This window comes from Canis lupus, chromosome 24, assembly GCF_011100685.1.
Source record: "Canis lupus familiaris isolate Mischka breed German Shepherd chromosome 24, alternate assembly UU_Cfam_GSD_1.0, whole genome shotgun sequence".
Lineage (NCBI taxonomy): Eukaryota > Metazoa > Chordata > Mammalia > Carnivora > Canidae > Canis > Canis lupus.
Genome location: NC_049245.1, coordinates 38461890 through 38486051, shown reverse-complemented (window position 1 = coordinate 38486051; position 24162 = coordinate 38461890). Strand labels below are relative to the sequence as shown.

General features: G+C 44.7%; 1 protein-coding gene across 2 annotated transcripts in view; it reads left to right on the top strand.

Moving 5' to 3' along the window:
- ATP9A (ATPase phospholipid transporting 9A (putative)) overlaps positions 1-24162 on the top strand; it is a 133014-nt gene that overhangs the window by 67896 nt on the left and 40956 nt on the right. For both annotated transcript variants that reach the window (XM_038572611.1, XM_038572612.1), the window contains exons 10-14: positions 720-796; positions 2313-2473; positions 4328-4470; positions 4948-5060; positions 13904-14116. In XM_038572611.1, the coding sequence (XP_038428539.1) occupies positions 720-796; positions 2313-2473; positions 4328-4470; positions 4948-5060; positions 13904-14116 (707 nt within the window). The remainder of the gene's footprint in view (positions 1-719; positions 797-2312; positions 2474-4327; positions 4471-4947; positions 5061-13903; positions 14117-24162) is intronic.

Sequence of the window (24162 nt, the reverse complement as noted above, 5' to 3'; positions counted from 1 at the left end):
GTGAGTTACGACAGGGCCCATGTCTCCACCTCTCGGATGTTATCAACCTGTGGAATTTTTGTTGTTGTCCTAGAGATAAAAGTGGCTTATTTTGCATTTCTTTGATTATTCAGGAAGTTGAGCATCTTTTCTAACGTTAACTGGCCTTTTGTGTTTCTGTTATAAGTCATCGATTTTTAGAAAGATTGATAATGGGGGGAAGGCAGAGGGGGTGGGGGAGTTCTCAGGAAAGGGTTGTCCGGACAGACATCCCCCAGGTATTCTAGAGTTAGACACAGAATCCGAACGGAATCAGACTCAGCGGGAAGAACGCTTAAGAAGAGTGTGTTTGGAAGTTTCCACAATAGCTTATGAAGACTGGAATGTTCTAAGCGCCTCTGGAAGCCTCTGAGGGCAGCGGCATGAAGGCCAGACCTCTGCCCCCCCCGCCCCCCCGCACCCCTCAGCTGTCAGGCCGCTGGACCCGTAGACCAGCCCTGAGCAGCAGACCTTTGGGCGACCACGAAGGCGCTCGGTATCCTCGCTGTGCCTACTGAGCGCTTGAAACTGTGGCCAAAGTGTAGGGAAGACGGGGGACTGGATATACTAGTTCCGGTTGAATTTAGATTCGGATGGCTGCCTGTGGCTGGTGCTCCAGTGCAGGTGGCCGGGGTGGCCGGGGTGGCTGGGGTGGCCCGGGGACCCTCATCCACATTAACGTTTCTTTGCGTTGTGTTTAGGTACTGTTGTGGGTGTTGTTCTTTACAGCGGCAGAGAACTCCGGAGTGTCATGAATACCTCAAACCCTCGAAGTAAGGTGTGTACGCGGTCGTAGGACGCATTTCCTCGTCAGAACTTTCTGACCTGACGTCCCCTGATGCTTGGTGTTGGCGGGTGAGGAGTGGGATTAAAGACAGGAACACCTAACCGTGTTACTTCCTTTATATAAGCTTGCTGTCTTCTCACGTGGGTGTGTGCGCACCTGTATCCACACGCATCCACCTAACTCCACACGCATCCGTGTACCACATATGTGTGTATTCGTATGCATGTATGTGTATTCATAAAATTTTTAAAGATTTTTAAGTTATACACTTGAGTACTGACTGTGCGCCATGTGTTGTGCTGCATCCTTCACATGCACCCATTTAGTCCTCCCCCCACTGGCCTGTGAGCCCAGGTGCTTCCATAGGCTCGTCTGAGCCGGGCAGTGGCCTTGAGAAGCACTGGGTCCTGGCTTCCTGCAGGGTGAGGAAGGGGCAGGCTCAGACCCAACCCCCAAACCCCCCAACTCTCCCCCCAGCCTTTTGTCCCCTTCCCCTAAGACTGGCTGTGGCATGGCAAACGGGATTGGCTCTACTATCTGCTTGGCGGGCCCGTTATCACTCATTTCATGTCATGACCTGACCCTCCCAGCCCTACCCCTCCTCCAGTTTTTTTGTTTTTTTTTTTTTTAAGATTTTTATTTATTCATGAGAGACACACAGAGAGAGGCAGAGGGAGGCAGGCTCTTCGCAGGGAGCCTGATGTGGGACTCGATCCCCTGACCTGGGATCATGACCTGAGCCGAAGGCAGACGCTCAACTGCTGAGCCACCCAGATGTCCCACCCCTCCTCCAATTTTTAAGACTTAGCCAGAAATTGTAGAATGATCTCCTTTGTCAACATCATGAACAGACACTATATTTCCCAACTTCTGGTCATTGCCACCCACTGTCAACGACCATCGTTACAACTAGAATGCCATTTATTCCGTGTTTAGCCTTATCCTAGATCACGTTTCTGTGAAGTTATGGCTTTGGTGTGCTGGTTATGTGTTTTTGCATCCACATTAAAATAAATTTGTAATTATTAAAATCATCGTGTTCATTAATGCAGCCTGTAAACATCTGATACCACCAGTGTACATGCCCTGAACTGTCAGGAAGCGCTGAATCAGTGCGTGGTGCAGTTCCGAGAGTGTGAGACTGAGCTGTTTTACAGGCTGCAGCAAAAGATGGTAGAGGTCCCTCCGTGCTGAGCACCACCAAATGCAGTAGTAACCTGCTTATGTGTTTCCAAGTCTAAGTCTTCTTCTTCTTCTTTTTTTTTTAAGTCTAAGTCTTCTTAACTGTTAAATTAAAAAATTGAAATCAGAATTCTTTGAGGTCTGTTGGATGTCTGTTAGGAACCCTGGCCCTTGGAGCCCAGTGCTCTCAACCAAAGATACAGGGTTTGCTTGGTCCCACTGTCTCACGTGGGGGGCAGGTGTTCTTGAGTGAAGGACCAGTTCTCCAGGTGGGCTCTGGGTTGCACCAGCTAACCACAGGCTCCCTTTGTGCATCGTCCCACAGATTGGCCTGTTTGACCTGGAGGTGAACTGCCTCACAAAGATCCTCTTTGGTGCTTTGGTGGTGGTGTCACTGGTCATGGTTGCCCTTCAGCACTTTGCTGGTCGTTGGTACCTACAGATCATCCGCTTCCTCCTCTTGTTTTCCAACATCATTCCCATCAGGTAAGCGGAGAATGAGCCATGACGTTTTCTTCTCTTTACTCTTTGAAGAATGCTGACGGGGGACAGTCAGGAATGTGAGCCACGCTCTGTGGTTCTAGCAGCAGAAGTGCACTTCCCCTCTGCACCAACCTTCCATGAATTAGTCTTTGCCCAAAAGATCTTGCCTTGCCGACTCAATGCTAGGATGTCATGTAGAGTCCATCTTACCTACCAGCTCAGGAGGTTGGTGGTGGCACGGGAGTGCTGTTGTGGAGAGAGACCCTGGGCTCAGTGGGAAATACTGTGATCGATGAGCAGTGGTGGCACATGCAGTTGTTTGCATGCCTCCCTTGGAGGCTGAATAAATGCTCTTATAAAACGATGTAAATAATAGATTGTCTTAGTAGGAAAAACCAAAGATTCACAATGGCAGAAGAATAGGGTCAAAATCACTTCTAATCTCACAACTAAGTGATAAGTGCTTAATTTGCTACATATTTTTTCTAGCCTGCTTTCTGTTTTAAAGGGGGATTCTTTTAACTCTACATAGAATCTTTTTTTTCTTTAAAGATTTTATGTATTTATTCATGAGAGACACAGAGAGAGAGGCAGAGACACAGGCAGAGGGAGAGACAGGCTCCTTGCAGGGAGCCCAATGCGGGACTCGATTCTGGGACCCCAGGGTCAGGCACTGGGCTGAAGGCAGACGCTCAGCTGCTGAGCCACCCAGGCGTCCGTACCTTTTTTCTTTTTTTTATTTTTATTTTTATTTATTTATTTTTTTAAAGATTTTATTTATTTATTCATGATAGTCACAGAGAGAGAGAGAGGGGCAGAGACACAGGCAGAGAGAGAAGCAGGCTCCATGCATCGGAAGCCCGATGTGGGATTCGATCCCGGGTCTCCAGGATCGCGCCCTGGGCCAAAGGCAGGCGCCAAACCGCTGCGCCACCCAGGGATCCCCCCCCTTTTTTTTTTTACAGAGTAATGTGTTGCAAATAACTTTGCACATCACATATACTGGCACCCCAATATATTTTAGAACTGTTCTATTTGTATATTCTAGGCTTAACTATTTAGCTTTATATTGTTGGGAATGTTTTTCTTACTTTTCCTCATTATTGATGTTTAGTAAGTCATTATTAAAATAAATCACATTTTTTTCCCTGAAACTTCTAGTACTTATAATCTCTATCTTAAACTCGATATATTGCATTATAATTCCTCTTGCTCTTTTGCATATTTATATCAGCCCAGCTAGAATTCATGTTTTCCTGAGGATAGGGATTGTAGTTTTGATACCATGGTGTCCCTAGAACAAGGCCGCTCCCCCTACTTATGATCTCTCTCCCTGACAAATAAAATCTTAGAAAAAAAAAAAAAGTAAGACTAAGACAACTACTTTTTCAGTATTTTTTATTTTAAAAAATATTTTCTTTATTTATTTGAAAAAGAGAGAGAGAGCACACATATAGAAGGAGGAAGGGATCAGCAGACTCCCCGCTGAGCAGGGAGCCCACATGGGACTCGATCCCATGACCCTGAGATCATGACCTGAGCTGACTGGCTTCACCAACTGAGCCACCCAGGCACCCCCCTTTTCAGTATTTTAAAGGCATTTTAAACTTTCATTGTTCTATTTTAATCTAAAACAGAATAGCTTTGAAACAGTGATGATTTGTTCAGTGAGATATCCGGTAGTGCCGCTGACTCTTGTTACATCTGTGGATCCGGCCACAGGGGTGTGTTTCTACAGGGGGGGATTCCAAATGTTATGGCACAGATGATGTGTCATAGAGTCCTCGCCATCTTCAAGTAGTCACAAGGAACCCCACAGATATCCCGTTAACCTGTTGGCTCTGATTTTCTGACTAGCCTGCGTGTGAACCTCGACATGGGCAAGATTGTGTACAGCTGGGTGATTCGGAGGGACTCGAAAATCCCCGGGACTGTGGTTCGTTCTAGCACCATCCCTGAGCAGCTGGGGAGGATTTCTTACTTACTCACGGACAAGACAGGTGAGCTGTTTCCTGGGCCTTCACAGGCTTCACGGTGAGAGCAAGGGCTTGGATTCTCTTTCTGGAGAGGTTTGAGATGGATGCTTGCTGCTGTTTTGTTTTCTTCACCTTTTTCATCTCCTGTCCATGTTTGTGTCTGCTCAAAGTTCAGATTCCCTCAGGATGGAATCTAGGGTAGATCATGGGCCACTGTCTCAGCCAATGGAATGAGTCAGGCCCCCTGACTGACCCTTCTCTGGACCATCCCAGGGAACGAGGGTGATCATTTTCCCCACGGAAACCCAGGAGGGCACTTTCAAAAGAAAAGGATTTCAGATCTGGGCCCATCAAATACTATAGACATCTCCCCAGCAGGGGCAGTGCTGAAACCAGTGTAGCAGACAGAGAGTGGGAAACTCTCAGAAAGTTTCAGCCGCCCTTCGTGTGAATAGAAGCCCCAGGATGTTGACACAGTTACTCAACTGTCTTGTGTTTTAGGAACTCTTACCCAGAATGAGATGGTTTTCAAACGGCTCCATCTAGGCACCGTGGCTTATGGCCTCGACTCAATGGATGAAGTTCAGAGCCACATATTCAGTATTTATACCCAGGTAAAACCTTCTGTTTTGATACCTGAAACAATTCTTTTGCATTTATTAGCACCTGTATTGAGATTTTATTCGTAATACCATACAATTCACCCATTTAAAGGGTACAATTCAGTGGTCTTTGCTGTATTCACAGAGTTGTGTAACTATCACCACAATCAATTTGTCTCCATCACCTGAAAAAGAAACCCCATCCCCGTTAGCCATCATTCCCTATTCCTTCCCAACCACCTCTCTTTTTACCCATCAAGCCTTTATGTTTTGAGTGAAATTTCAGTTATATCCCCTCCCCCAATCTCTCTCATTCCCACAGTTACTCTGCTCTACTGAAATGCTTTATGGATATTAGGAAAAACCTTAGAGAAACTTGTTTGGCCAATAACTGGTGCCAGAAATAGCACTGTGAGCCTACTGGTTAGTTTTACTGGCTTGGCTTGATTAGGAGCCAAAGCAACATGAATGAGTGATCCGCTCATGAAAATGTCACAATCAGCTTCGGTTTCTGGTGTGTATTCAACTCTGTGATCACGTGAAAGGGATTAACGTATCAGAGATGGCCTACGACTTCTCTGCTCCCACATTTGTTTCCACAAGGCTTTTCAAAATCAGTCTTTTTTCAGAGAAAGGTATTAACTGGAAAGTGCCCTAATATTCCTGAAAAGTTCTATCAGTGGGTCCCTACCTCGGCTAATCAGAATTGCTAGTGATGTTTTAAGAACAAAATGGAACAAAAACAAAAGGAAGGATGATGACTTGGGGCTCATAGCTGAGGGGTTCTGAATCATTAAGATTAGGGGAGAGCTGGGCCTCTGTGTTTTAAAAGTAAGATGACACCTGAACAAATGCCTTGGTGTTTCTGAAACACGTCAGGCCCGACGGATTGCTTATACCAGCTACATGTTACGGCACTTGTCTGGAGATGAGAATAAAGAGGCCATGTTTTGCTTAAATTGGTCAAAACACATGATGATTTTATTGCCAGAGGCCAGTTAGAAATGCAAAGGAAGTATTTCCCTATAGGGCATAAAGGTGGAACCCCTGAATACTTCATGCCACAGTTACATTGGGCATTTCATTTTCTGGAACATTCACTGACAGGCATGTCCAGATTTCTAGGGTTATCTCCTGCAAATGGCAGAGCAGGGGATACAATTTGGAAGTTGGAGTGAATTTTAAATGGAGGACAGTTCATTTGATCCATGTACTGTCATCCTCTGATGCCTCCCAGTGTGGGCATTTGTGGCTTGTCTCCAAATGGATCCATGGACCATTTTCAAAGATATACTTTAGGACTCTTAAAAATTCACGAGGACTTAGTTGGACAGGAAGGAAAAACCACATCCAGCCCCCTGTCCCTCTCGGACCTGTCTTCCTCTGGGGCCCTGGGGCCTCCACAGCTCGGTACCGGCCCCTGTGTATCACTCTCTGGGTGGTCCCCTCCTCCCCCAGCTTCCATCACCCTGCAGGTACCAGTGGCTCCCATCTCTGTCTGCGGCCCCAATCTGGAGCTTTAACCCCGAAGACACCTGCATGCTTGGCATGGCTGCGTATGGATCATAAGGACAGTATACTTACAGTCCCGACTTTCTTCCCTCATCCACTACATCTGCTTCTCTTCCAGAGGTTCTTGTCTTTGTAAGTGCCACCCCCATCTGCCCTACTGCTCCCTCCAAAGATTTGAGAGATGCCCCTTCCTTCCCCATCCCTACCCGCCTCTGGTCCCAGGCCCTTTGTGATATCTGTTCCCACCTGCTCATGTGTTTGGCCTTATGTGTTCATCCCTTCTCACTCGCTAGGCCAAAACTACACTCTCGTTGCTTGGCTGTGTACAGGACCACCGCCCTCCTGCCCCACACAGTTTCCCTGCTTTTCCTCTTGCTTCTCTCCTGGGAGCACAGAGTCCCCTTTGTACTGTTAACTCTGTTTTGGGGCTGAGACTTTCATGTGGTCCAGGCATGACTGCATCCCCACTCCGTCCCTCCTGCCGTCACCCTCTCCTCGGCTCAGTCCTTCAGCACTTTGGATAGGGTGAGCTGCCTTGTTTCTGTGTCTCGGAACAGACTCTTCCCTCTGAACCATTGATCTCAAATGCCTTCTGGGCGCCACCTGAGGGGTTCCACTGTGTGAGCTGTCACGCTTACCCGTGCCTGGCTGAACAACCCCCTCTCTCCAGCCCTCTCCTCAGCACTGCTGGCCGGCTGATGATTATACCAGCTTCATAGTCGTGTGTGCCTGCCCCACCCCGGCAGACACACCCTTGCCCATTTTGGTGGTGTTTTAAGAGCTCGTGGTATTTACAGAAACCATCCCTTCTCAGAATATTTGCATAGTTCAGCTTTTATGGTCCATTTTTGCTTTAGCACAGATAACACTCTTTGTAAAGTGTTAAAAGTCAGAAAATGACATTTCTTACCCACGAACGCTACCCCATTCTCCCCTCCTTAGCGGAAGCTCATAAATTCATTCGCCCATCCTGGCCTTGGATTTAAAATAGCTGAGTGTTACAGGATTAGGTCATCTCGAGGCTGGTGTGAGCTCAGAATTACAGTACCCGCCCACCCTAGCCAGGTGTGTGCATTCTTCTCTCACGATGTCTAAAAGCATATGAATACTTTCATGATGAGGCTTATGAAGGCTTTCCCAGGTTTTTAAAACAGCTTTATGGAGGTGTAGTTTACCTACCATAAAATTCAGCTATGTTAAGTATCCAAGTCAATAATTTTTTTTAAGTAAATTCACAGAGTTGTGGAACCATTACCACAACCCCAAAAAGTTTCGTCAGAGCTCGTTACAGTCATTCACTGGACTTCAGAGTTTCATGATGAGATTTGATGCTGGTGTTTCATGAAGTCCACTATTTGGAACTTCTGGTCAGATCACTTGGGACAATAAGAATCTCTAGACCTATAGTGCTAACAGGTGAGTCAGGTGATTCCAAAGTACAGCAGCATTTGAGAACAGCTACCATGAATCTGAGGTTTGCCCTGTTTTTCAGAACACCAGCGTCTAAATCTGTGGACCCCAAAACAGAGATTGCAAGATGACCCATTGGAATGCCAGAAGAAAAGATAAGAGCATGTGTTTGCTCTGTATTTTTGTCTTCAAAATTAAAAGCAAAATTTAAATCTTAACTATTAATAGCATTGAGATCGACCCCGGGAACCCCCCCCCCCATATGTCAGATGAACATCTGTCGGGTCTAGTCCTTGGGGTGTCCTGTGGAAGGAGTCATAGGAGTCAGAAATCTGCAGTGGTTTATTTTCAGGACACTGAAATGTAGTTTGCAGGTGACAAGTGTCCACATGACCAGTTTAAGGGGTGTCATTGAACTAAATTAACCTCATAAAGAGGTGGCTTTCAAATGTTTCTGCAGGAAGACTCCAGATTATTAGTATAAACCTGAATGAACTGTAAGGAAATATCTAATGCATTTTGAGAAAAAAAAACCACAACGGGCTAAGGAGATAGGATGACTTTTCCTTTGGCTTATTTATTTATTAGTACCTTAAAAAAATTGAGATATAGGGACATCTGGGTATAGTTGGTTAAGCATCCAATTCTTGGTTTTGGCTTGGGTTGTGATCTTGGGGTTGTGAGATCGAGTCCACATTGAGTCCTGCATGGGGCTCTACTCTCAGAGCAGAGTCTGCTAAAGTTTCCCTCTCCCTCTGTCCCTCCCTCTCGCATGCCTGTTCTCTCTCAAATAAATAAATCTTTTTTTTTCAAATAAATAAATCTTAAAAATTTAAAAATTGAGATGTAATCCTCAAGGACAGTATTTACCCATTTAAATTGTACAATTCAGTGTTTTTTAGTATATTCTCAACACTGTGCAAACATTGCCACTATCTGATTTCTGAACATTTTAATCACCCCAGAAAGAAACCCTGTATCTCTTAGACTCCCACATCTGCTCCTTATTCTCAGCCCTTCATAACCACCAGTCTACTTTCTGTGTCTGTAGGTTTGTCTGCTTTTTTGGACATTTCATATAAATGGAATCCTACGATGCCTATTTCTTTTTTTAAAGGTTTTATTTACTTATGAGAGACACACAGAGAGAGGCAGAGACACAGGCGGAGGGAGAAGCAGGCTCCATGCGGGGAGCCCAACGTGGGACTTGATCCTGGGTCTCTAGGGTCATGCCCTGGGCTGAAGGCGGCGCTAAACTGCTGAGCCACCGGGCTGCCCTGTACCTGGTTTATCTCGACAGCTTCACATAGTCTTGAGCTTCTTCCAGGTGGAAACATGCACCTGCGCTTCATTCCCCTTTATGATGGAATGACGCATATGACCATTTGAAGTGTAATTTTGAGTCTATAAATGCTCAGTGTTCCTTACCCTAAATGTATTACTAGCTAACTCTGTGAAAAATGCAGTTTTTCATTTTTATCCTAACATTTCTAGAATTCGTCTTTTGTTTTATAAAGCACAAATATGTTTACAAAGTTAAATATACATAGGGAGGATACTCAAGAATTTTCTTTCCCAGGTGTATTATGTGATCAAAATGTTTTGAGACAAGTGTTTTGAGACACTGTATCTATATTTATATCTATATTCCTGGGCCTTACTGCACTTTTTAGCTTTAGGGTAAAAAAAAAAAAAAAATATATATATATATATATATATATATATATATATATATATATATATATATCTTAAAGTCTTTATTGGTTTCTGAGAAGCATTTCCAGTTAAGAACCACTGTTAGAATGTCTTTTCAGACTTTCTTTTTTCCACTCATGTCAATGATGACAATCATTTTTAATGGTTTTATTTTTTACTTTTTGAAAGGTTTTATTTGAGAGAGAGAGAGCATGAGCAGGGGGAGGGTCAGAGGAGGAAGCAGGCTCCCCACTGAGCTGGGAGCTCCACTCAGAGGCTCGAACCCAGGACCCTGACTGAGATCATGACCTGAGCCGAAGGCACACACTTCACCTACTGAGCCACCCAGGCACCCCTCAATGGTTTTATAACAGGGCCAGGGCTGGGTAAGGTGGCTGAGCTATGCGCCCAGGGAGCAAAACTTAATGAGATGCAAAAAAAAACAAAAAAAAAAAAACAAACCTCCCACAACAACCCAAAATATAGTGATCAAGATAAAATCATATTGTAATGCAATGTTTAACAAAATTCAGTGTAGAACCCCATGATGAACACAGCTGTGAGATTTGAGATCGACAGGATCCAGCTCTGCATTAGCATAGCAGAGTCTCACCAACCTGACCCTAGTCCTGGCCCTAGTTTTTATGGTGTCAGTGGCTTTATACCCTAGTTCTCAGCCTTGACATCACGACACATTGGGCTGGATCATTGTGTGTTGTGTGGGCCACGCTATGGCTTGTAGAGTGTTGAGTAGCATCTTTGCCCTCTACCATCTGGATGACTTTTTTTTTTTTTTTTAAGATTTATTTATTCGTGATAGAGACAGAAAGAGAGAGGCAGAGACACAGGAGGAGGGAGAAGCAGGCTCCATGCCGGGAGCCTGATGTGGGACTTGATCCTGGGACTCCAGGATTGCGCCCTGGGCCAAAGGCAGGCATTAAACCACTGAGCCACCCAGGGATCCCCTGGATGACTCTTTTTTTAAAGATTTTATTTATATGTTCATGAGAAAGAGAGAGAGGGGCAGAGACATAGGCAGAGGGAGAAGCAGACTCTCCATGGGGGACCTGATGAGGGACTCGATCCCAGGACCCCAGGGTCACAACCTGAGCCAGAGGCAGACGCTCAACCACTGAGCCACTCAGGCGTCCCCCATCTGGATGTCTCTAGTGGCCCCTTGACAACCAAAAATATCTCTGGACACTGCCTGATGGGGGGCAGAACTGCCCAAGTTGAGAACCCCGGTGTTATATGGGGTTCAATTTCAAGAAATTGAAATTTGTTGCCTTTGTCATGCTGGAAGATGCCTGTTAAGTAGTGAACACTGTGTTTATTCAGTCACCACACGTTCTGTAACTCAGTTGACTCATTCAGAAGTACTGGCTCTGAGCCCGTCTCTGTGGGGGTGGCCCTTTGAGGTTAATGAGCTATCAGCTTTGAGCTTTATTTGGAGGAGCAAAGCGGGGCTATTGGAACATGAATTCTTCCCCTTTGACATAAATGTATTTTTACCAGTTGCCACCCATTCACAGTATCCATTCTTATGAACACTCCTGAAGTGGTGATGTCTCGATTGCGTTTAGAAAGAAAATGGGTGTTTGTGGTGAATCAGCATTTCCTTTTTGTATTAATCTTTCGTCTAATTCAGACTGGAGTTCTTGTTGGGAAGTGCCCCTGCCGTGGATCGCTAGTGAGAAGTGGAGGCCTCGCGTTCATTGTCACCTGTGTGTCTCGTGTTGGCTGGGATGTGTAGAATGGCCCTGGAGCGTTCTGTGGTGTGAGGTAGCCCCCCAAGGGCCCAAGTCAGGGGCCTGTGTACGTGGAGGCCTTAATTTCTCCTTCCAGCTCCTGACCTCATGCGGAGCTCTCCACAAGAGGACCAGTGGTTTCTCCCCGGGGCAGAAAGAGTTGTAACCTGCCCCTGTGGATCCCACATCTGTTTTTGTTTTCCCCTGGTATTTTTTAAGTAAGGAGAAATGTGCGTAGGTTAAAGGCCTATGTGGAGGAGGCTGCAGATAAACACTGTATGATGTGAAACTCTTCCATATGGGGAATGTGAGGATGTTTGAAGACTGGGCCCACATACGGATGCTGGCGGAGCCCCTGGTAATTACCAGCACCTTCATGGTGGAGGTGGATTGCCATTTGGTGTATGGATGAGCCTCTCCTTTGAGAATGAAAAGACAGTTTCAGAATCCACGATTTGAATTCCTCCTCCCTGGAATGTCTTTGGTTGGAAAGAGGGACAAGTATTAATGTAATAGAGAAATAAATGGGCGTGGAGATGTTACACCCGTGGCCCATGATGTTGGTTGGGGCCCTTCACCCCCATCTCCTCTGATTTGTTGGCAGCTGGCTCCCTGGTCTGGAAGCCAGGTCTTTGTAGAAAATCTGGCCTGCCATGTTTCTCTCTTTGCATTGCTCTTGACTGGCTTCACCTGGAGGACAAAGCCCCAAGGCTCCATGTCATCCCACATTTGAAATACTAGGGGAAGTGTTTCTGTGGACACGAAATCCAATTGTGTGTACAACCCCGATGTGTGTGAGGGACACCCCCCGCTTGTCCTTCAGACCCACTGCTACTAAAACTTGCCGGTCACGGCAATAGCGTTCGTCCTCAGAGGTCTGGTTACTCCCCTTAATGTCAAATAATAATTTGCTCCAGGTGCCAAGGAATGTGGGCAAAATGAAGACACGTGGCTGCGGCTAGAACATAAATTACAGAGCTTAGAGAGAACGTTCTGGACTTAGTCTTTCCAGCGGAGAGAACCTTTCTGCAAATCTCCAGTCCTTGTTATAATTTTAGAGTTAAATTCTTTATAATTAAAAGCACTTGGCAAATAATGATTCATTTAAACTGTAGTTCTGATTCATTACTCTAATTACCGTAACCACGCAGTGCCCTTTGGCCTGGAAGTGAAACTCGTGTCCTCTTGACACCAGGGGTTAACAGAGCAGGAAGCCAGAGCAGTATGTGTGCCTGCATGACCAGAATAATTTAGTAATTGTCTAATTACCTGGGGAGTCTAATGCCACTGCTAAAAATAGTATTAAAAAATTAAATGAAAGTCGTATTCTTATTTCGCGTGACCCATCTGTTCTCTGTTTTGGGCAACCATGTGTTCATGGGTATAAAACGCGATTCACTCTGAGGGATTGGATCGGTTCTCTTCTGTTGGATAAAATATGTGTCTAATGGAATGCAGCATCCGGGAAGTCCAGAGACATGTCTAACTTCAGGGACTCAGCTGTGGGGAAAGACCATCGCAGGGATTCCTTTGGTCCAAATCTGTGATTTAAAACCTGGGAGGATATGTTGGTCAATTTGATATTTGCTTCTTCCTGGAAAAAAGAAAAAAAATCATGGGGGAGGATGCCCCAGCATCACCATAAGAATACTGAGTTGTTAATTTGTTCACTTGCTCAGCATATATCTGTGCATGCCGGCCACTGCCCTGGGTACTAGGCTTGCAGTGATGAACAACACACACAGACAAGTCATGTTCTCATGGCTTAACAGGAGAATCCTCAGGTGAACAGGCCTGTTTTTAGACTGAACATGGTATCACACGTTGCAGTGTGGAAGCATGACTTCCGATGGGGCAGACAAGGGGTCACCATGAACTGAGGGGCTCTTGGAGTAGGTAATGTTTGGATTGAGACCTCAGTGAGGAGACAGAGTGAGCCAGCCCTGCTGAGACCTGGGAAATGATGTTCCAGGCAGAGGGCAAGGCCGGTGTGGCCAGAGCAGAGAGAGGAGGAGGGAGCTTGCAGAGGTGAGTGGGCTGATCAGGCCGGCTACATGGACCATGGGAGGGCATCTGAGTTTTACTGCATACCGAGTGTAGGACAGCTCCCGCAACAGAGAATTATCCTCCCCAAGTGTCAGTCGTGGCACCTTGAGAAGCCCTGGCTTCATACACCAGCCTCCCTCTGTCAGACGCCCCTGACATCACCCTGAGGAGGACGATTCCCATGTTCAAAGATAGAATTACCCACATTCACTGAATTGTAATGTTTTTCTCTGTTTTGCATTTGGATTTTTTTTTTTCCAATTGTAAATGATCGGGTCCCTAAAAATTACGTGCCATTTATTGCAGTGTCACTGTAGATGTCTCTAAGAGCTATATTAAAACCCTGGAAAGCAAAGCAACATCTCCACATGGTGGTTCTTCCCCATGTTCTAGACCCTTCTGTGTCTCCGGTCATCTTCCTTGTTCATTTCTCTTTCCTGTTAGCAATCCCAGGACCCACCTGCTCAGAAGGGCCCCACGCTCACCACCAAAGTCCGGCGGACCATGAGCAGCCGTGTGCACGAGGCTGTGAAGGCCATCGCACTCTGCCACAACGTGACTCCCGTGTACGAGTCCAATGGCGTGACCGACCAGGCCGAGGCCGAGAAGCAGTACGAGGACTCCTGCCGCGTGTACCAGGCGTCTAGCCCAGATGAGGTAAATAAGCCCCAGGCAGAGGCGGCGAGGCACACAGAGCCGCCGTGCCCGTTTTCCACGTGCCGGAGGTGGGGTTCCCTAAGGTGGCCACCTGTCAGCGGACCCGAGCCGGGAGGATGCCGTGCTGCTAGGGAAACACCTTTTCAGGTGTGTGCAGGACTCACTTCCCTCTAGAACAAATACTCTTGGGCTTGAGCTATATCCCAAATAAGCAAAGAGAAAGAGATCTTGTTTGTAATTCAGATGGCCAGCACATAAGGGGTGCAAGGTCTCACACCACACCCTCCCTTTCTAAAAAATCCCAGCTTTATTAAGATCTAGTCCACGTACCAGTCACTCATTTAACATACACAGGTCAGTGTTTGTTTCTGGTATATTCTAGTACGCAAGTATATTGTGCAACCGTTGCCACAATCCCTTTGAGAACATCTTCACCACCCTAAAAGGAAGCACTCCGTCCCATATTCTCCTGGGCTCCTGCCCCTCTGCCCGAGCCCATGGCCACCACCGACCTATCCACCATCTCTCTGGATTTGCTTATTCTGGACATTTTATACAAATTGAAATGTACAGTATGTGACATTTGTGTCTGGCTGCTTTCACTTAGCATTGGTATTTGAGATTCATCCATGTGGTGAATCAATCCCTCAGGCCTTTTCATGGATCACTAATATTCCATTGCATGGGTAATACTACATTTTGTTTATCCATTCATCAGTTGGTGGACATTTGGATTGTTCCTTCTTTTTTTTCTTATGCTGTTTTGGGTAATGCTGCTGTGAACATTTATGCACGGGTTTTTGGGTGGATGTACATCTTCATGTCTCTTGCTGTATCTTTAGGAGTGGAATGGCTGGGTCGTATGTTAACTGCATGTTTGAGCTTTTTGAAACCACCACGCTGCTCTCTAAAGTGGCCACATCATTTTGCATCCCCACTGACAATGTGTAAGGGTCCCAGTCTCTCTCCTCCTTTGCCAACACGTGTCCTTGTCAGTCCTTTCTATTCTGGCCATCCTTGTGAATGCAAAGTGGAATCTCCTGTGTGGTTTTAGTTTGTGTTTTTCTTTGGTGGTTTATGATGCTGAGCATCTTTTCATGTGCTTATTGGCTATTTGTGTATCTTCTCTCCAGTGTCCTTTGCCACCTTTTAAATATGTGTCTTTTTGTTGTTGAGTTGAAAGAGGTTTTTTAAAATACATTTCAGATCAAAGACTCTTACGGGATCTATGATTTGCAAGTATTTTCTCCTACCACGAAGGCTTTTTACTTTGGTGATGGTGTCCTTTGAAACCCTATAGCGTTTAGTTTTGATCAAGTCCAGTAAGCCACGTGTTTTATCGTTGTTCTTTCTATGCAGGCATATTCTCTTGCTAGAACCAGAAGGACTCATGGATTCCATGTTGAAGAGCAGAGGGTCTCGTAGCATGGTTGCCCTTTCTGGTTTTCTGTAACCAGCCCCTGACTGCCCTCCCTCCCAGGGTATCGGGATGTCCTGTGATGGGAACACCCTCTGCATGAAAATAGGACCTTCTTTGTCTTCCTCACTTGAGTGATTCAGACACAGGGATAGTTCACCAAGCTGGCAACATCCTGGTCTTTTTTCCTTCTCTCTCCTTACCTTCCAGAAAACTTGTATTCTGATTATGAGAGCCATTACTTTTCAGTATAAAACATTTGGACTTCTCAGACAACTCTGAAGAAGAAACTGGGTCAACTCATTCTTGAAAGATGACAATAGGTAACTTTCCTTGAGCATTTGGTGCCCATCTGATCCCATTTGAATACTTTCCGTGTAATGTCTCATTTAATCTTTCTAGCACCTATGAGGCCCTGTTGTGACTCCCATTTTTAGAAAAGTCAAAGACAGGTTAAATATTTAGCCTAAAGTCACATGGATCTTTTTTTTTTTAACTTTAAATCTTGGAAATAATTTCAGACTTACAACAAAAAAATTGTAAAATTAGTACAAAGTATTCCCCTTTACTAAAACTTCACTCCTGATTTCTCAAGTGGTAACCTTTTTCTACCTGTGCTTTATCATTCTCTCTCACCTTGGAAGAGTCAGCTGCAGACCTGATCCTCTCTAACCTTTAAGTATTTTATTTTATTTCTTCCTAAGAAACAAGGACATTTATCAGAATCAGGAAATTCACAGTGATACGGTACTATTACTTGTCTCGTAGGTGTCATCAGTTATCCCACTGACTTAACTTACTTTTTCACCAAAAATTTTCCTCCTCAAATCAGAATCTAACCAGGAACGCACAGTATATTCAGTTGCCATACTTCTAGTCTTTTTTTTTTTTAAGATTTTATTTATTTATTAGAGAGAGAGCATGTGTGCCTATGCACACAAGTTAGAGGGGAGGAGGAGAGGCAGGGGGAGAGGCAGAGGGAGAAGCAGTCTCCCCACTGAGCAGGAAACCTGATGTGGGGCTCGATCCCAGGACCCTGGGGTCATCCCTTGAGCCAAAGGCAGATGCTTTACTGACTGAGCCCCCCAGGTGCCCCTCATATCTCCTGTCTGTTTTAATGTGGAATGGTTCCTCAGCATTCCTCAACTTTCATGGCCTTCACACTTATGAAGAATACAGACCATTATATTGGAGAACGAATCTCAGTTTGGGTCTGATGACATTTTTTTACGGTGAGGACTCCGCTTATTGCATCTTTGGTGCTGTCCTCAGTGCGTGTTATAAGGAGACACCTCCTGTTGGTGTGTCCTGCTCTTTGAGATGCTAACTTGGGGTCCCTTAGTACAGGTAGTGTCCCCAGGTTTCTTCATGGTAAAGATGCCTTGCTAATTCATCTTATGATGGTAGCCCCCTGACTGACAGGACTAGGGTTCCAACCCAGGGAGGGTGTTGTTTCAACCTAAATTCTTAGTCACTCTACTAAGTTAACTTCTTAGAAGCCACAAATAACTGTTTTTTGTTTTGTTTTGTTTTGTTTTGTTTTGTTTTTTAAGATTTTATTTATTTATTGGGACGTCTGGGTGGCTCAGCGGTTGAGCATCTGCCTTCAGCTCAGGGCGTGATCCTGGGGTCCTGGGATCGAGTCCTGCATCGAGTTCCCTGCAAGGAGCCTGCTTCTCCCTCTGCCTGTGTCTCTGTCTCTCTCTCTCTCTGTGTCTCTCATGAATAAATAAATAAAATCTAAAAAAAAAAAAGATTTTATTTATTTACATATGTATGTATGTATGTTTTTATAGCAAATGGGGTCAGGGGAGGGGCAGAGGGAGAGACTTCCAAGTAGACTCCCAGCTGAGCACAGAGCCCAGTGTGGGACTCGATCTCATGACTTTGAGATCATGACCTGAGCCAAAATCAAGAGATGGATGGATGCTTGACTGACTGAGCCACCCAGGCACTAAGAACTTTTTGACATGCGATCTTCCAATATATTTGCATATATTTTTTGCCTAGAAAAAATAGGAATTTTTAACATAGAGTTTTGTACCTGTATTTTAAACAATATTTCATCATGCCCGTTTAACAAATTTTTTGAGTACTCTTAAAAGACAGCTTTCTTTGACTGCTGTTTATGTTTGTATGCCAGTATATGTAACTGTTCTCCTATTGTAGGAAGTTAGGGTATTTCTAATCTTTAGCACAACATTTTTTTTTTTTATTGGAGTTCAATTTGCCAACATATAGCATAACACCCAGTGCTCATCCCACCAAGTGCCCCCCTCAGTGCCCATCACCCAGTCACCCCAACCCCCTGCCCACCTCCCCTTCCACTACCCCTTGTTCATTTCCCAGAGTTAGGTGTCTCTCATGTTTTGTCACCCTCACTGATATTTTCATTTTCTGTCCTTTCCCTTTATTCCCTTTCATTAATTTTTATATTCCCCAAATGAATGAGAACATATAATGTTTGTCCTTTTCCGATTGACTTATTTCATTCAGCACAATACCCTCCACGTCCCTCCACGTTGAAGCAAATAGTGGGTATTTGTCGTTTCTAATGGCTGAGTAATATTCCATTGTATCCATAAACCACATCTTCTTTATCCATTCATCTTTCGTTGGACACCGAGGCTCCTTCCACAGTTTGGCTATTGTGGACATTGCTGCTAGAAACATCGGGGTGCAGGTGTCCCGGCGTTTCATTGCATCTGTATCTTTGGGGTAAATCCCCAACAGTGCAATTGCTGGGTCGTAGGGCAGGTCTATTTTGAACTCTTTGAGGAACCTCCACACAGTTTTCCAGAGTGGCTGCACCAGATCACATTCCCACCAACAATGCAAGAGGGTTCCCTTTTCTCTGCATCCTCTCCAACATTTGTGGTTTCCTGCCTTGTTAATTTTCCCCATTCTCACTGGTGTGAGGTGGTATCTCATTGTGGTTTTGATTTGTATTTCCCCGATAGCAAGTGATGCAGAGCATTTTCTCACGTGTTTGTTGGCCATGTCTATGTCTTCCTCTGTGAGATTTCTCTTCATGTCTTTTGCCCATTTCATGATTGGATTGTTTGTTTCTTTGGTGTTGAGTTTAATAAGTTCTTTATAGATCTTGGAAACTAGCCCTTTATCTGATACGTCATTTGCAAATATCTTCTCCCATTCTGTAGGTTGTCTTTTAGCTTTGTTGACCGTATCCTTTGCTGTGCAAAAGCTTCTTATCTTGATGAAGTCCCAATAGTTCATTTTTCTTTTGTTTCTTTTGCCTTCGTGGATGTATCTTGCAAGAAGTTACTGTGGCTGTGTTCAAAAAGGGTGTTGCCTGTGTTCTCCTCTAGGATTTTGATGGAATCTTGTCTCACATTTAGATCTTTCATCCATTTTGAGTTTATCTTTGTGTATGGTGCAAGAGAATGGTCTAGTTTCATTCTTCTGCATGTGGATGTCCAATTTTCCCAGCACCATCTATTGAAGAGACTGTCTTTCTTCCAGTGGATAGTCTTTCTTGCTTTGTCGAATATTAGTTGCCCATAAAGTTGAGGGTCCACTTCTGGATTCTCTGTTCTGTTCCATTGATCTATGTGTCTGTTTTTGTGCCAGTACCACACTGTCTTGATGACCACAGCTTTGTAGTACAACCTGAAATCTGGCATTGTGATGCCCCCAGCTATGGTTTTCTTTTTCAATATTCCCCTGGCTATTCGGGGTCTTTTCTGATTCCACACAAATCTTTTTTTTTTTTTTTTTTTTATTTATGATAGTCATACAGAGAGAGAGAGAGAGGCAGAGACATAGGCAGAGGGAGAAGCAGGCTCCATGCACCGGGAGCCCGACGTGGGATTCGATCCCGGGTCTCCAGGATCGCGCCCTGGGCCAAAGGCAGGCGCTAAACCGCTGCGCCACCCAGGGATCCCTGATTCCACACAAATCTTAAGATGATTTGTTCCAACTCTCTGAAGAAAGTCCATGGTATTTTGATAGGGATTGCATTAAACGTGTATATTGCCCTGGGTAACATTGACATTTTCACAATATTAATTCTTCCAATCCATGAGCATGGAATATTTTTCCATCTCTTTGTATCTTCCTCCATTTCTTTCAGAAGTGTTCTGTAGTTTTTAGGGTATAGATCCTTTACCTCTTTGGTTAGGTTTATTCCTAGGTATCTTATGCTTTTGGGTGCAATTGTAAATGGGATTGACTCCTTATTTTCTCTTTCTTCAGTCTCATTGTTAGCATATAGAAATGCCACTGATTTCTGGGCATTGATTTTGTACCCTGCCACACTGCTGAATTGCTGTATGAGTTCTAGCAATCTGGGGGTGGAGTCTTTTGGGTTTTCTGTGTACAGTATCATGTCATCTGCGAAGAGGGAGAGTTTGACTTCTTCTTTGCCAATTTGAATGCCTTTAATGTCTTTTTGTTGTCTGATTGCTGAGGCTAGGACTTCCAGTACTATGTTGAATAGCAGTGGTGAGAGTGGACATCCCTGTCTCGTTCCTGATCTTAGGGGAAAGGCTCCCAGTATTTCCTCATTGAGAATGATATTTGCTGTGGGCTTTTCGTAGATGGCTTTTAAGATGCTAGCACAACATTTGTACACATTTCCAGGGAGCATACTTACACCTAGTATTTCTAGAAATGGTGTGAGTGGGTTCATTAATTCAGCAGGCATTTTGGAGTGCCTACGGTATACTGGGCACTGGGGAGTCAGCATTTAACAAGACAGCAGCACCTGTCCCCAGGGTGGCGGCAGGGGCGAGATGGTGGAGGACGTGAGTCTTGGGATCCCAGCTCCACAGTTGGGTGACCGCTCCTCGCTGCATCTTCACGCATCTGTGACAAGAGGGTTGTTGTGAGCTCCTCAGCAGAGAGTCTGTCCTGTGGGTCCCACGGATGGAATATTTTTAAGGCTTGTGGTATAAATCACCAGATAATTTCCAGAATTATTTTTTTAAGATTGTATTTATTCTTGAGAGACACAGAGAGAGAGAGACAGAGACACACAGGCAGAGGGAGAAGCAGGCTCCCGGCAGGGAGCCCGATGTGGCACTTGAACCCAGGACCCCGGGATCATGACCTGAACCAAAGGCAGATGCTCAACCACTGAGCCACCTAGGCACCTCCAGAATTATTTTTAAAACCCTTTTGCCCTTCCATCAATGGTACAGGGACTTCCAGTTATTTTTGTTGTTTATTTTAAGAAGGAGGGAGGGAGCTTCTCCAGTTGATGAAGTGTTTTAAAGGTCCAGACTCATTGGAGAATATTGGGGAGCCAGAGCTGGGTGGTGGTTTGGGGATACCGCAATGATAGCCTTTCCCAAAGTTCAGAAAGGAAAGAACATTTGGATGTGACTTTCCCTGTCTGGTAGCTTCTTTATCCTTCTCAGGGACACTGGAATGTGGCACCAGGGAGGCGACTCCTTGCAGTCGGCTTGGTGTTTGTGGAATACCTCAACTAGGAGCCCAGTTCATCCGTGACCACTGACGCTTTAACGGAGATTTTTAGGGGTGAAAAATGTTGTAACCCTTGGCCAAATACTGAGATGGGCATAGTGTGCAGAGAAAGGGAGGAGGGGGATGGAGGATGGATATGGATGATTCATCCCATTTATTCGGACTTGTGCTGTAGTCGCCAAAAACTTCAGATTTGTCCTCCTTTCTCCACTGAATTTAGTCTGTTGGATCTCGCTTTGCCATTTGGAAATGGGAGGCAATATTCCTGAGTGGGGGATGTTTGGAAGGGCCAGGTTCTTGGTAGTTGTGCACTGGGAACCGGTCGGTAGCTTAAGGGTGTTCAATAGGATTTGAATTTATGAGCTCCTAATACTGGCTATTGATTGACTTGCATACGGGAGCTCCCTAATGCCTGTCCCACACTCCCGGTTCCCACTGAACTTGGATATATTTGTTTTAGGGCTGGGCAGAGCTTTTCCATGAGGGTAAATCTTTCACAGAATGTTCTGTGCTTCTCGGCTCTTGTTCATTAATTATACTCGGATTCAGATTTGTTCTTCTAAGATTCTGAGTAGTGATTGAAAAAAAAAAAGGTATTTTCTTTGGTCTTTGGTGTTTCCACAGAGGTTGATGTTACCATCTTAGTATCTTTCTTCCCCCCAACAACTTTATTATTGCACAGCTATTTCATGTTTATGGCAGAATGTGTGAAAATAGAGTTAAGAAAAGGAAATAAAAAGCAAACTGTAATCCTGCTACCTAAAGGTGTGACCACTGTTAATATTTTACTGACCTGCCTTCCAAACTATTTCAGGTGTGTACTGCAGAATACGAATCTGCGTGTGCAAATAACGCCATGTGACAGAAAGGAGGCTAGATCTTGGTCCAGTGAAATCTTTGAGAGCTGTGCTGTTTCTAAATCCCTGTAGGATTCCACCTAGACTTGGCTGGGTCGAGAATCCTACCTTTGAAATTCTATATCAATAAAACATTGCTGGTCTAGGCAAGGTCAGTGTCTGGAATACACATAGGAACCAGGATTCGTTTTACTTTAGAGCTGCCGCAATAATTTCTGCCAGTTGGGGAAGGATTTGTTTCGTGTAACAGAAAGCAGGATTTCCTAAATTTCTTTCCTGTGCACATTCTGCTTTGGAAGGCTTGAAGGCTTGAAGTGTCTTTATTCAGCCATTGATTACAGCCTGAGCGGCGCTGGGCCCGGCCTGCCACCCTACAGTAACCCCTGCTCCCCCACCCCCCGGGGGAAATGAGACGGATGCAATCTGGCCAGAGAGAGATGCTCCTAAAGGGCTCAGCCTGCACCACATTCTATCACCTTCTGGATATTTGGCAGCATTGGGAGTGGGACACAGTGGGAGAGAGGGCAGGGGGCTGGGGGAGCTGGTCCTAATGCCATTTTTATTTTTTATTTATCCCCCCCACGCCATTTTTATTTTTTTATTTTTAAATTACTTTTTGTTTTTTTTTCCCAATGCTGTTTTTAATCTATTTGTTTCTTGGCATGAATAGTCAAGGGAGTGCTCTCCATCGGGCCGGTTGAATCAATCCTAGGGCTCATTTATTTGCCTTTTCCAGGAATTCTTTCCTATCGAGAAAACTTTCCCTTAGGCCTTTAAAATCACAAGGACTAATGTGCTCATCACAGAAGAAAGTAAAATTGTAGATTCAAAAAAAGTTGATAAACATTAATTTTATTCCACTACCTAGAGATTACTGTTTATGTTCTGCTATAGATTGTCCCCAAATTTCTGCATCTATATATAGAAACATAATTGCATGTTTCTGCACTACAGAATCCTACAGTAGCACGAGGATGGAAGGAGCATGAATCCAGTAACATCCTTTAGCAAGTCTCCTTGGTTGTCCTACTCCTGTAGGATTTCTGTGTGCGTGAGTGTGTGTGTTTGTGTGTAGGCATGCATGTGTGTGCACACCTGTGCCCTGTGAGCATGTGTATGTGTGGACTTGTGTGGGTGTGGGGTGTGTGTGACGTGTGTATGATTGAAAGTTTCTTCATGCCTTGGCCATGCCTTGAATGGCTCACTCATTTCAGAGCAATTAATTGCAAGTTCTGGGTCACGTATAGGATGTTCTGCAAGGCTGCCCCAGGCTGCCGGCATAGGGTGAGACTCGTCTCCTTCTTACCCTGAGACCTTCGTTCTTGCCCTCGCTATGTCCCTCCCAGACGTCTTCCTCTGAGACACCCAGTGTTACCAGCATCTGAGGATCCTTGCAGAAATAATTCTTTATGTGTATTAGAATTTTCCTCACCTCTCAGTTATTAACATATCTTTTAAAATTTAAAAGCACAGTTGTAAATTATAGACTCAGTTCTGCACCTTGCTCTCAGTGCTTCAGTACTTGGAGCATCACGGAGTTGTGACTTTAGCAAAGGCCTGAGTTTTCCTAAAACATGGGGGTACTGTGCATTCCCATAGTCTCTCAGTGGCAGGTCAGGACCCTCCTGTCCACTAACTTTCATGGAAGGTGAGGGCATCACACTGGCCTCCTGACTCCCCAGGTGCAGTTGCCGGCTTTGTTTAACTGCCACATGCTGACTTTTTATTTTATTATGGTTTTTAATTAAAAATTTTATGTTACTATTAATTCCAGTACAGTTAACCTACAGTGTAAAATTAGTTTCTGGTGCATAATATAGTGATTCAGCACTTCCATCCATCGCTCGGTGCTCGTGACAGGTGCCCTCCTTCATCCCTGTTACCTGTTCCTCCATCCCCCTACCTCCCCTCTGGGGACCAGCAGTGTGTTCTCTAAGGTTAAGAGTCTGTTTCTTGGCTTGTTTCTCTCTCTCTCTCTCTTTTTCCCCTTGCTCATTTGTTTTGTTTTTAAAATTCCACACATGAGTGAAATTATTTGTTATTTGTCTTTGTCTGACTGACTTATTTCACTTAGCCTCATACTCTCTAGCTCCATCCATGTCATTGAAAATGGCAAGATTGCATTATTTCTTATGGCTGAGTCATATCCCCTTGTCTATATATATCTACTTATCACCTTTACTTTATCCATTCATCTATCAATGGACACTTGGGCTGCTTCCATAAGTTGGCTATTGTAAATAATGCTGCTATAAACATATTTTGGGGATAAATGCTCAGTAGTGTGATTACTGGATCATAGGGTAGTTCTGTTTTTAACTTTT